Source organism: Canis aureus, chromosome 23 (assembly GCF_053574225.1).
Source record: "Canis aureus isolate CA01 chromosome 23, VMU_Caureus_v.1.0, whole genome shotgun sequence".
NCBI lineage: Eukaryota > Metazoa > Chordata > Mammalia > Carnivora > Canidae > Canis > Canis aureus.
Window position 1 is genome coordinate 18397667 of NC_135633.1, and position 14303 is coordinate 18411969.

General features: G+C 42.1%; 1 protein-coding gene across 3 annotated transcripts in view; it reads left to right on the plus strand.

Annotated features, from left to right (window-relative positions):
- DENND5A (DENN domain containing 5A) overlaps window positions 1–14303 on the plus strand; it is a 107752-nt gene that overhangs the window by 88418 nt on the left and 5031 nt on the right. For all 3 annotated transcript variants that reach the window (XM_077866539.1, XM_077866536.1, XM_077866537.1), the window contains 8 exons: window positions 5133–5217; window positions 6317–6401; window positions 6884–7012; window positions 10740–10861; window positions 12069–12214; window positions 12778–12896; window positions 13292–13473; window positions 13967–14049. In XM_077866539.1, coding sequence (XP_077722665.1) covers window positions 5133–5217; window positions 6317–6401; window positions 6884–7012; window positions 10740–10861; window positions 12069–12214; window positions 12778–12896; window positions 13292–13473; window positions 13967–14049 — 951 coding nt within the window. The remainder of the gene's footprint in view (window positions 1–5132; window positions 5218–6316; window positions 6402–6883; window positions 7013–10739; window positions 10862–12068; window positions 12215–12777; window positions 12897–13291; window positions 13474–13966; window positions 14050–14303) is intronic.

Consider the following 14303-nt stretch of genomic DNA (forward strand, 5'->3'; position numbering starts at 1 on the left):
GGCACTTGAGATACCTTAGTGAACAAAACAGACCAAGATCTCTGCCCTTCTGGAGTGCCACTGTCATGGGTATAGAGACAGTCTACCATATCTGTCTTTCAAAACAGTTTTCTGTGCACATATACCCATATACTGTGGATATTTAAAAATCCAACCACAATGCGATACCTTTTCACATCCGCAAGGATAACTGAAATAAAAAAAGACAGACAATAACAAGGTTAGTAAGGATCTGGAGAAATTAGTACCTTTACATATTGCTGATGGGAATGTAAAATGGTGCAGCCACTTTGGAGCATAGCTGGCAGTTCCTCAAAATGTTAAACATGGTGTTATATGACACAGTGAGCCTACTTTTAGCTATGTACTCAAGATAAATGGAAACATATGTCTATATAAAAACATTTACACAGATGTTCATAGCAGCATTATTCCAAATAGGCCAGAAGTAGAACAACCCAAAAGTCCATCAGTTGATGAGTAGATACACTAAGTGTGGTATATCTATACAATGGAATATAATTTAGTCGTAGAAAGAATGAAGGATGATACGTGGTTCAACATACTACGTGAAAAGAACCGTTCACAAAAGACCACATATTGTATGATCCCATTTATATAAAACGTCCAGAATAGGCAAATCCATAGATAGAAGATAGATTAGGAGATGTCAGAGATTGAAGGGAAGGAGGAATAGGTAGTGACTGATAATGGGCATGGGGTTTCTTTTTGGGTGATGACAGTGTTCTCAAATTAAGATGGTGATGGTTGTACAATTCTGTGAACATACTAAAAACCAGGGCTTTATTTGTAACAAAATTATATACTTTGTAAGTGTGAATTTTATGGTAATGTGAGTTATATCTCAGTAAAACTGTTTTTAAAAATTTAGATGGGAATATACTATACATAATGATTTGTAACTTGCTTTTTTTTAACCTCATTTTTTCCCCATGTCCTTAATTAATTTCTAGGTGATACTATAGTGTTTAAGAGCTCAAACTATGAACCAGATAGATGTGGGTTTGATTCCTATTTAATAACTTTATGAAACTGATCAAGATACCTAGTTTTTTCTAAGCTTCTGTTTCATCCTATATATGATGGACTCTTTAAAGTACCCACCTCTGTAGGATTCTTACGAAGATTTGGTAAGATAGTTTAGGTGAAGTGCTACACTTGGAGCCTGGAATTTGAGAGGTGCTATATAAATATTTGTGGTTATTAGGTTGTTACTCTTCTCAGATTTCAGTTTTAGTTACTGTATCCATTGTATATATGTTCCATATTTTGAATCAATCCTTTATTACTAGTCAGGTTGTTTCTGATTTTTCAATATTGTAAGCAACAATGTGGTTATAAATTTTTTATAGTGCTAAAAATTGTGTATCATGTTCCTAAAATTTTGAGACTCCTGTAGTATAAATAGCAATACTATGGGCTTTGGAGTCTAATCAGTCAGACTGGGATTTGAATCCTAGCTCCACTGGATGACTTCCAGTAACTTTTAATCCATACTGTGGAATTAATCAAATCTATCTTTGAGAGTTAAGATAATTAGATGTAATAAAAACAAATACCTAGCATGCTGTAAATATATAACCTATGATGGCTAATTATGCTATGCTCTACATGAAGAATTCCTGTTTCTTTCCTTTTCTGTATAACAAATGAATATAATATATATAATCATTTTAACATTTTCCTTTAAATTGAACGGACCTGGCACTTATAGTTGAGCTCTTCATCTTTTCGGTAAAATATATGCCCCCCAAAACTTTAAAATGTTTGCCATAAAAATTTCTAGAGAATTAGTGAGCCTTCTCCTGCATTTTAAGAAATAATACCATATGATAAACATGTTCTAAACCTGTCCTCTGAGGCTTTGCAACCATATTCTGCACAAATTCCCATATGTGAGGAATATTTTTTGGAACCCATTTGATTCCTTTCTTAGGATAGAGGCTACTTGTGTAGTGAAATACTAATACAAAATAACAAGGACTTTTAAATTGAGGTCTCAATACTGCATTTGGAGCACTAAAAGTGAAACACTGACGGTGTCACCAGAGGGAACAAGTGTATGTGCTTTTTGGCAGGGCATTTATACCCTCAGGGACACATACATATTCAGCTGAGGATTGACTGTGACTATGTATGTTGGGTTTCTGCAACATGTTCTCCTAGGCTTTCACTTTGCTAGCATCTGTTTAGAGCTCCTGCCTCCTGCTGAGACATTCTTTGGTTATATTCCAGTCCAAGGGTTATAACCTGGTTACCTGGTCTCTATCATGCAGATTATACATGATCTTGCAATCACCCACATTGTGACCAAATTCACTCTCAGAAAGTGATCTTATTTCCCCTTTCTGAGGATACCCTACTGATGTCCTACCTATTTTATCTACCTAGCAATTAGAACCCAAGCAGCAGTTTTTGCTGCTAGCTTCTTAAATTTTGTTATTAGCCATGACTGCCTGCATCCAGGGCTGCCTTCAGCAAGTCCTCATAAGAAGTTCTGTTATCTTCACAACTCTCTTTGGCTTTCAGTGACATTTTTCAAGGAGATGGGCATCCTTCTCTAGTATATTTTTCTAACAATAGGAGGTGAGGTTTGGTTTTTCATACTGGTTTTGTAACTGCAGCCCTTTGGGTAAATGAAAATGGGGTTTTTCTCACCTTCTGTGTATGACATTCTTGGAGAATCTGGTGCTATCTATATCTTGCTATCCCTATAAAACTACCCCAAATGGTTAGTTAGGTTAAACTGAACCTTGCAGTCTCAATTAACCTCTGTGCAAAACAGGGAAAAGAATAACCCATGTCTCCTGAACTACAAAGACCCTAGTGCCCTGTCACTAAGCTTCAGCCCAGCTGCTAGTCTCCTACTCCTGTCTGTGCTCTCCCTCCTGTAGGATTACCATGAGCCAGGGTGTTCTTCTGGTGTGGCAGGGTGGTGTTGCTCTAGCCTTTGGCTCTTCGGCATCGTTGCATGTGAGGGCTCTCTGGTGACTGGCTGTATTTAGTGTATGTCATGTCTGCACAGGTCCGTTAAGAGAGGCTGCCTTCCTAGTCTTCCTAGATTCTGAGGATACAGTGATGAATAAGCCAAAGTCCCTGCCCTTTTAGGAGCCTACTTTGGGGATACAGTGATGAATAAGCCGAAGTCCCTGCCCTTTTAGGAGTGTACTCTAATGGTTTTGGTAGATAGATGGATGAATTTCTGGAAATTGAATTACTAAGTCAAAGAGTGTGAGTATTTTAAGCTCTTGTATTGTCTTTCTTTCTTTTCTTCTTTTTTTTTGTCTTTCACATATATTGTGTCAATATACCAGTTAGTGTATAGAAGTTGTCTCATTGATGTTGTTGAACATTGATTTTTTTCAATTTTTTTTTTTAATTTTTATTTATTTATGATAGTCACAGAGAGAGAGAGAGAGAGAGAGAGGCAGAGACACAGGCAGAGGGAGAAGCAGGCTCCATGCACTGGGAGCCCGACGTGGGATTCGATCCTGGGTCTCCAGGATCACACCCTGGGCCAAAGGCAGGTGCCAAACCGCTGCGCCACCCAGGGATCCCTCAAATGTTTTTTAATGAATAATAAAAAAGTCTTTTCTAGTTTTAACTTGTGTGTTTTAAAAAAAAATTACCCTTATGGTTATTGGACTTTGTTTTAAGCTGGTTAAATCTTTTTTTCTTTTAAGTTGGTTAATTCTTGCAGGATATTCCAAACGGCAAATTTATGTTAACACCTTGCTGATCTACAGATGAGGGTTTTCTTTCATTCAAATGCTTGATTTTTTCCTTCTAAAAGCTATCAAATAGAAACAATATAGATCCTCAGTATTCTTAGGGGACAAATCTTGAGACCTTAAATCCTCATTCATCTAAGAACATAAAATTTTCTTCAGAATGTATAACTTTACAAGTTAAATGATCTCTTCCAGGCAGTCTATATGACATCATTATAAAGAATAATAGTTTTAAAAAAAAAAAAGAATAATAGTTCTGACACTAGATTGAAGCTTGAATCTCAACACTCTGCTTACTACTATCTGTGTAATCTTTTACAAGTTAATCTTCTGATGCTTAATATGCTCTTTTCTAAAGAGAATGAGGATAGAAGTACCTATCTTGTAGGATTGTTGAGAGCATTAGATAAAATGTTATATTTTGAACTTTAACATAGTGGTTAGTTTGTAACAAGTCTCGGAGCATGGTAGCTTCTATTACTACTGTCACTTCTCTAAAACACAGAACTAAAGTCACTGATAAAATTGTTATAATAAATCCTGTTACTAAAACAAGCATAATACCACATTTACATAATATGAGCTATATAGAAACATTTACCATGAATTTAAAAGTTTTAATTATATAACAAGGGATACTGTGTACTGCAGGATGACTAGAAAGAGACAAAGCAGTGCCTGGGTGGCCAGGTGGGCTCACTCACCACCAAAGCAAATTGCTCCCTTACCTCAGGCTTGCAAATGCTTATCAGATTTGTCCCTTGGTAAAATGACAAATTACTACATGTCTCAAATAGTTTAAACTGCAACTCTTAGATTTCCAAATGCTAATAAGGTTCTGTTATATTGACTACAGTTAATACCAGTCTACCTTCCTGCAGGCTTCTTCAGTTTTACCTTCAGTAGTAAGGTGACAGCTTATTCTTCTCAGCCTGCACTAAGGACAATAGTGCCTTTAAATATTTTAGGAAATTCAGGAGCTATCATAAAATCTTGTAGATTGTATATTAGCTCCTCTGTACAGAAGCTATCATGCTCTACTCAAACTGGCCTTTAGCCAACTTAGAAGTTAATAGGTTATTTACTTTTTCTTTCTTATCCACTGGTCCATTCACAGACTCTTTTTAGCCATGTCCTTCCTGTTTGAAGTGGTAGACCATTTCTCTTTTCTGTTCCTTTCCATTCTTCTTTACATTTCTCCTGCATTTTAGTAGGAGGATATATCTGTATATATTGCATCTGGGTGTACATTGAGATAAGTACAGATACTTTTTAGTAAAATCCTGTATCTATATGTTAAAATTATCCATGACTCTGTTCACTGGATGCCTTGGCCTCTGAAATCTAAATTGATATGTTTCTCCATTGTGTTGATTCCAGGGGAAATCAGCCTTGTGGTCCCACCTGTTACATTACCAGGAAAACCGTCAGAGAAAACTCACATCAGGAAGCCTTAGTACATCAGGTAAGATGGTCTCTGCACCACTGGGGAAAACCCCCTCCACCCACTTTCCCATCCCCCACTGGAGTAGATTCTTCTAAATCAGTGAAACCTTTGCTGTATAATGTTTCCGTTTTTAAATACTAAGCTACTCTGCTGTCTAACCACAGTGTGCCAAAGCCATGGGGTTTGCTTTCATTATGTGTTTTTATACCACCCACCCCACTTTTTTAAAGTAAATTCTGTGCCCAGCATGGGGCTCGAATTCATGACCCCAAGATTGAGAATTACATGTTCCATTGACTGAGCCAGCCAGACGTCCTTGTTTCTATACCCTTTGATCAGTGATATAGAAGATTTTTATCAGCAAGAGGACAGTCTTAGAATGACATTAGGTTTTTAATGAATTTGTGTGGTACTGGTGTCCTATGTTTGGAGCAGGTTGTCTTCAGAATTGTTTCTTTTTTTTTTTTTTTTTTAATCGTTTGTTTCATATCTCCAAGATGGGCATTGAGATGACCTATCAGTTAACAGAGCCTATTTGTTAATATGTCCTACCTTGGAACTCCTCAGAGTCAAGCCCTGGTATGAATGATCCCTTAGCACTTCTTTTCCATTTCTAATTTAATAAAAATATCAAAGTTGAAAGGGATCCCAGAGATTATCTAATCTAGCCCCTTACAAGAAGAGGAACCTAGGATCCAGAGAGGAATTGAATTTACTCAAGATCACACAGTACCTTCATGGAATAGGCCAGATAAGGAGCCAAGGCTCTTGTCTTCCAGGACAGTTCCCCTCCTTCCTGTACTTCTTGGCAGCATCTCCTCTTTGTACCATCTTTCGTTTTCCTCTCTCTGCCAGGAAGTTTGTTTACTTTTCTTGGATGTTCTTATCCTAATGGTAAAGATTGGTTCAAATGGAAGTAAAGATATATCTAGCTGTTAGAGGATTAAATGAGATCATATGTATAAAACTATAACATCTGATACCTAGTAAGTACTTAATAAATATTCATGAAACACTAAGTGCTACCAAAGTAACCAACTATTTCCTGTACAAATTTGGGTAGTCAGCTCTTTGGATAGTCAGATCTCTTGGGACATGACCAACTTTTTTGTTCTAGGAATACTTCTTGATTCAGAACGGAGGAAATCTGATGCCAGCTCGGTCATGTCTCCCCTGAGAATCTCCCTCATTCAAGATATGAGGTTTGTCTGGGTTCATATATAATAAGCCACTAAAAGCCTGTTTCTAGTTGCTCCTTAGGTGTCTGCTTTAAATAGGGTCTCAGTGACTTGGGCTTCTACACCATCTCCATTAACCCGGAAGCCCTTATCATTGGTCTTGTCCTTCATGATGCAGTTGTATGAGCATTTGGGTTTCCTGACATTTTTTGGAGAATTATAGCAGAGTATCCCAAGGCTCCAGGGTTAGCCTGGTTTTTTGAGAGCTGTATTGTCACCACCCCCCACACATCCTCCTCCCTCCACCTCCTGCCCTTGCAAATTGTGGTGCGCCTATCTGCAAAGCCACATGGAAGTCCAGGATTTAGAGAACGAGAGAGATAGACTTTCACCAGAATGGGATAGGATTGTCTTACCAGGCTTCCTTGGCTTTGCAGGGGGACGTATTGGTAGTGAGTTCCTCTTCTGCCCCACCCCCCACCTCTTTTTTCCTGTTCTCCCTTCAGGCACATCCAGAACATTGGAGAAATCAAGACTGACGTGGGAAAGGCCAGAGCATGGGTGCGACTGTCCATGGAAAAAAAATTACTTTCCAGACACCTGAAGCAGCTTCTCTCAGACCATGAGCTCACCAAGTAAGGCGATTCTACCTGGAGTAGACCAGTTCCTAGGAACGTGGGGAGGGTTTGGGAACCCTTGTATGAGGAGGAAGAATATTCACTGTCTCATTTCTGCTGTATTCATTCAGCTAAACTCAAATTGCATATGAAAAGGGAAGATTTTCCCCTCTGTAACTATAGAAGAAAAATTCTGCTATGTTTGTTCTTCCTACCTTCTCAAATGCATGTCCCTAAATAGCTTTCTTAAAGAGGTAGTGAGACGGATGGGGTCCTTATTGGGAACCTTAGAGTTTTGGGGCTCTCCTCTCCTTACTGCACTCAGGTAACTTGTATTCCTCTTAGGCACAGGGCATTTTCTTGGCCTCTTTCCTGTCCTGGGGAAGAAAGGATTAGGGAATGAAAAGGGAGTTTCTAATATCCCCTAATCTCTTTTGATCTTTTTTGAGGCTAGGGGCCAGCCCAAAATAACCCAGTTCTTGCTCTTCCTTTCTGGGCCCTGCCTGAGTCTCCCTGGAGCTTAAAAGGGCTTTCCAGTGGCCCTTCGAGACCCCCTTTCTCCATACTTTTTTTTTTTTTTCTCCACACTTTCTACCTAGAAGGAGTAAGAGGAGAGATTCCATGGCTCTCATGCTCCCAGGGGCCATTAAACCTACAGTTCCCTTCTCTGGATTTGATATTCTTTGTATTCTTTTTGTACCCTAGCTACCAGAGGAGGAGTGGGAAGGAGGACTGTCCCCCTTCTGTGCCACTTAGGCCTCCACTTATCTACTTTTCCTATCTATGTTTGGCTCTTTCTTCATTGGCAAGCCTGTTGGGCATTTTTGTTTAGCATTTAATTTACTTAGGCATCTTTTTCATGGTATCCTTTATTATTTGACTTTCCCAAGGATGATAAAGCAGAGGAGTGGGCCTTTTGTGTAACAAGTGGATTAAAACTGCAGAATCTCATTTTATTCAAAGTTAAAATATAATGGTTTATATTTATTGTGTGTGTAAACCACAGCAAGAACTAGGTTTAAAACCTTGATAGGTTAGAGAGCTCACTTTGAGAGGTTATGAAACAGCAATTCTTAAAACACTTAAATTTGATTCCCTATAGGGACAAAAAGGCTTAGGGATAAAAATTTGGAGATTAGGAGAACAACTAAGAGGGAACACGTGAATATGTAAGCCTGGAGTTTGGAAGGGAGGTGTTTGCACACCAGATTTTAGGGGCAGTTGTGTGTGGTTTAAAATAAAAAAATTTGCCCCTGTAGCAGGATAGGGCAGGAGTGTTTCCTGCTGGCCAGTGTGGGTGGCACCAGTAGGAGGACAGAAGCATCTGAAAGGGGGTCAAGCACAAGAACTTTGTGAAGTCTGGGACAGTGGAAAGGTCTAGGGTGTGTATGAGCATAAAGGCCCAGTTAAGTGCAAACGGGGCACAGACTGGTCAGGCTAATTTTGGTTTCTTTAAGCTATAGCCCTGTTAAAAGGAGATAAGCTCAGAATTTACTCAGTACTAGAAACTTTCCACCTTATATTCTGGCTCCAGTGAGTGGAAATAAGTTTTACTGCCACAGATTGCATTTTGAATGGGGCATAGGGGAGAAAAAAGGGCCCTTTACTCCTTCATTTTGTTCTCTGTTATCTTTCTCTTCAGTCTGCTTGAAGCTCCAGCTACATCATACTACTCAACCTTCTCAGAATGTCTTTAGTCCTTTCAGGACCTAGTCAGAAGTTTTCTTTGCTAGTGTTTGTCTAGACATCCCAGAGACTTTGGTCCATTCTTCCTCCAGGCTCCCATAGCATTTGTCATAGTATGTATTCAAACTTGCTTCACCACTGATGGGCTATATTGTCATTATCTAGTTGCTTGCTGCTTATTACAATATGCTTTTGAGGGCATGAATGTACATGTTGCCAAGCACCTTGTAGATATTCAGTTGGGCACACAAAATGTGTGCATAGCTACATAGACAGGAGGAGGTGGACAGCCTTAGAGAGGATATCTAGATAGAATGTTCCTAATCTTTGGGATTTCCAGGTGGCCTCCAAAACTGTTTGTAGCATGGAGAAGGGTATAAGGTCAAGGCAGGGTAAGGGGGCTTGTAGGGTGTAGGGGAGAAAGTTAGCTCCTATATAGTGAGCTCACATTGTTTTTCCTTAACCTGCCTGCAGTGACTAATACAGTGTAGTAGCCCCTCTTACCTTGAAACTCACTTTGCATGGCTGCTGTGACCTCATACCATCCTGTTCTTTTTCTCCCCCTACCCTTTCCAGGATGTTGGCTACCATAGTCCTCAGTTCTCTGCATGTACATATGTTCTTTTCACGCTTTCTCTCTCACTTAGTGATCTCACCCATTCTCATGACTTCTGCTACTTATTGTGTGACTTCCACATCTGACGCTGTGGCTTTGACTTTTCTTCTGAGCTCCAGCCCTGCATTTATTTCCATTCAGGTATCTTACCTTTATCTCAGAGAGAACAGAAGCAAGGTTCATAGAGTCTTCACCATAACTAGTTTTCTTTGAAATATTTTGTTAATGTCACGACTCTTCTCCCTGAACACCCTCGTTCCTCCCTACCTAGTCTGAAATTTGGGGTCCAGTTTGACTCCTTGCTCTGCTTTACCTTCCACATGCACATTTCAGGTCCTTTGCCTCTGCCTCCACCTATCTTCTTATCTAGTGCTACTGCCTTACTTTCAGTTTTAGGCCCTGTTCACCCCTCAGCTGCACTAAATTTAAATTTTCTGGAATCAGCTGTGGCTTTCCCTTTACTTCTAGGGTAGATTGCAGAAACCTATTACTTGGGCAAGTTGCAAATTCTTCAGCCTAACTATTTAGGGCCTTCCTTCATTTGATCGTAGCCCAACCTTTCAGCCTCATTGCTAAATGATCCTCTCTCTGAGCCCTCAGATCCAACCAAACTGGTTTCCACACCCTGTCCTTCTCTTTCTTCTGCAACATCTAAATTCGTGCTGTCCTTTAGGCCTCTGTGGTCATCTGGGACCATTGAAGCTTATGGCTCTTTAAGCCATAAGTGTTTCTCTCTGCCAAAGGCCTGTGCACTTGGCTCTTCATGTCCCCTCTATTTGGGGAAGGTATTGTTGTTGTAGATGGTCTACAATGTCAGGCAAAGGGAGTTGGCCTTTGATGAGTAAGTGGGAATGGGAATGGGGACTGGAGAAAGTTTAAAAAGAAGGAAGAACATCATGTATGCAGCTCTTCCTAGTCTGTGACCTAATTCCCTTTATTGACTCTGAAGCTGTCCTGGGCTTACATTCACATTCACAGTAGTGTTTTGACTCATGATTCTTATGTCTGCTGAGGGTCTGAGACTGGCCCTGCAAATGAATGATGATCAAAGACCTCCTGCCATTGCTATTCTCATACCACACACTGGAGTGATGCCCTTAGTTAGAAGCCTGAGAGGGCCTGTGCCATCCTTGAGGGGTGACAGTTCCAGCCCCCTGTTTAGGAAAGGAGATCCCATGACCTCTGACACTGCATTGTAGTAACATGAATCCTTAGACACAGGTAGAGTTTGGTTTTGTTGTTCGTGCTATAGTTTCAGCCACTTTCCCTCTAGCCCTCATTTAGATGGAGTAGTTGGCTTTGTTCCTTTTTTAGATGGTTCTAATGAACTTGAAGCTTGGCATCTTATTCTTCCCTTAGCTGTCTCCTTCCAGAACTGAGTAATTCTAGCCTCTTTCCCCTCCTTTTGGCTGGGGGACTGATATATTGCCTCCTCTCCGACAGAAAGTTGTACAAGCGCTATGCCTTCCTGCGCTGTGACGACGAGAAGGAGCAGTTCCTCTATCACCTCCTCTCTTTCAATGCCGTCGATTACTTTTGCTTCACCAATGTCTTCACAACTATCCGTGAGTAGCCCTGTGCTCCCCACTAGCCTTCTCAGTGCCACTCTTCATGAGCCTCCCTAAGGCTAACTCACTGTCCCTTCCCTTTTTTTTTTTTAAAGAAAGATTGTCACTTGTACTTTCTATTTGCCTTTTTCTTCTGTAGGAGAGACGTGCACTTGCCCTCAGTGGAGGTTGTTTTTTCTCTGAAGCTTCTTTTTCTTATTCTGAAGTGGGGAGCTCAGTCTTTTTGGCCATGATGTTGTCACTATTGTCCTCGGCACTGCTCTGGGGGCCTAAGGCAATGAAAGTGGAGTGGAGTCGGGTGGTATGGTGAAGTTCACTGCCTTCTTTGCACACTTATAAAGAAATCTCCTTTTTGTTTTGGGCTGAGAGAGTCATTCAACATCCTAGAAGGTTTCAGACCAACCCCCAGGGAAAAATAATTCTTCCTGAAGTAACAGAACTAACTCCAAGTTGTGGTGGGAGATATGGGTCCAGGCCCTGCTCTGCCCTAACTCATTAGGTTTCTCTGAGCAGAGTTGACCCCTGCTATGGGCCTGTCTCCCTATTTGCAGAGTGAGGAAGGAGGGTTCAGTATGGTCTAAGGAAGATCCTTGGAGCTTCATCTTTCTTTGGTGCCAGGACGCTCTTTTCAATAAGAGTTAGCATCTGAATTTGCCCCATGGCTAGTTGTTTGGCTGGTGACTCAGCAACCTCAGCAGCATGGACTCTTGTTTCTGTATGACACCCATCCTCCCTCTCAGAGATGAGTTTTGTAGGCTGCAGGAGAGGCAGCACTGGACTGGAACTTAGGAGACTCGGGAAACTATTTCTGTTTCAGTGCTTCAGAAAGTCATTGTAAGACTTCTCTGGAGATTGTTATTAGAGTTCATGAGATGACAGATTGAAAAGTGCTCTAAAAAGCAATTCAATACAATGTGGAGTTGGTGCTATTATTTAAGGAACAAATTCATTTAGCTCCGAGCCTGCAGATGTGCTTGGATCTTTGATGGTTGGGTGATAACCCTGAGAGGAGTGAGAGTGAGGGTAGGATTGGCTAAGCCAGCCAGAGACTAGGTCCTGGGACCTGCTGTTCCTGCCTCTGCTGAGGCCAGTACACCGGGGGCTGCAATCATGCCAGCACACCTGGGCAGGCAGGTCAGGGCCCTTTCAGGTATGGGAGGGATTTCTGACCCCCCTCAATGCCTTTGTGGCTTCCCCAAAACAGTGATCCCGTACCATATCCTGATTGTACCAAGCAAGAAGCTGGGGGGCTCCATGTTCACCGCCAACCCATGGATCTGCATTTCGGGAGAACTGGGTGAGACACAGATCCTGCAGATTCCCAGGAACGTGTTAGAGATGACCTTCGAGGTATGTGTTACCCAGGGACCACAACCCTAGGCTCTTTGGGGATCTGAGTTTGCAAAGGCTGCTTATGGGAGTTTTCTGCAGGGTTTTATGATGGTCTTGCTCTTATAGTGTTAATGCATTAGCACAGTTGACCTGTTCTGAGATGATCAGAGACTGGAGCCAAGGGTTGACCCAAGAATGAGGGAGCCTCTCCTGTCTAAGCAATCTGGCTGGAAGGCACTTATCCATCTGGGCTTGCGTAACTCCCTGCCTATGCCATGATGAGAAATTCCCAAGAGTTCCTTTAGTTGCTGAGCACAAGCGTTCACAGAGACCTCTGAATCTCAGACCACTGTCCCACTTCAGACCCTTCTGCTCCTAGGGCCTGTTCTTCCTTCAGATAGTAACATCTTCTTTCTCAATCATTTCCCTGTCATGAGAGTGCTCTACCACCAGCCTGACCCTATAAATATTATGGGGCCAGGTTGCAAACAGTCAGTCAGATCTGTGCCTTTGAGTAGTGCCTCTCTTTTCTCTTATTTTCTTGACCTACCTGCCTTCTTTATTTGGTTGTTCTTTCACAGTGCCAGAATCTGGGAAAGCTCACTACGGTACAGATAGGCCATGATAACTCTGGGCTGTATGCCAAGTGGCTGGTGGAGTATGTGATGGTCAGGAATGAGATCACAGGACATACGTACAAGTAAGTGTTCCCTCAGCTGTGCCCTAAGATAGTGGGCAAGGTATACTACAGGGGCTGGTTTTGATGCCTGGTATATGGAATTCTCAAGGAGACCCTTTAAATTGTGGTGGACTGAGGTGCTTCCTATTTGGCTTTGTCTCATGCATCTGAAAAGAAATAGGAGGGTTTTCCAAGCTAAGATGTATGATGTTACTGTACAGTTTCCAGGCCACCCATCATTCTGGTGGTTTTCTCAGTGATGCACAGTGGGATGGATGAACAGGGCCTTGAGGCATCCCCAGTCTGGTTTCAGAGCCCATCTCCAAGGATTAGCATTTTGATGGCTTTTGCTGAGCAGCAAGGGGAAGGATACTGGAGGAGTTAGCAGCTCTGACAAGCCATTGCTTGATCTTTAGGTTCCCATGTGGTCGGTGGTTGGGGAAGGGCATAGATGATGGGAGCCTGGAGCGGGTCCTGGTTGGGGAGCTGCTCACATCCCAGCCTGAGGTGGATGAGAGGCCGTGCCGGACCCCACCCCTGCAGCAGTCTCCCAGTGTCATCCGGAGGCTCGTTACCATCTCACCCAACAACAAGCCCAGTAAGTAGGAGGGGCTGGGCCCTCATGCCACCCAGGTGGGGAATGTGAGGTGTCTGGGAACCCTGATGTGGGAGTCCAGACTCCAGCCTGTGCATCTACCTCAGAAACTACTTTTGCCTACAAAGCAGCCTCAGGCATTTGTTGCCCTCCTCTCATGAATCCGTGTGTGTGTGTGTGTGTGTTATGTGTATGTGTGTCGGGGTGGGTACTAACTTATATATGGTTCCAGAGAGGAAAGGGATCTACCTTCTGGCCTTCTCCTTCCTCATTCCTGGAGCTTACAATCAAGTCTTGGCCTTCTTTTGGTTGCCAGAAGTTCCAGGGTAAAATGGAAAATAAACTTTACCAGCATCTCTTAAGGTATTAGCTTCCTAGGGTCCAGGCTCTCCTGCCTCTCCTTTGAGTGCTTCTATGTCCTCAGTCATTATGCTCAGTCAGCTAAGCATGACTAGCCTCTGAGATTGATTAGGGATGTCTGCTTGATTTTTATCAGAGCTGAACACTGGGCAGATCCAGGAGTCCATCGGGGAGGCAGTCAATGGCATTGTGAAGCACTTCCATAAGCCCGAGAAAGAGGTAAGGCTTCCTGCCCTCCAACCCAAGACTTTACATTGATTGAATAAGAGAGAATTATCTTTTTCCAGGCCCATGTAGTGTGGATAACCCAGAGCTCTAGAGTATGTGCCTTAGTTTGACATGGAGCACCTTTCCTTAGGGGCTGCTGCCTTGGGTTACCCTGTTTTCCTTACACACTAATGACCCAGTGAGTCCCTGGGCCCCTAATGAACAGTGTATATTTCTGTCCTCTTCTGGATTTGCCTGGGACTCCC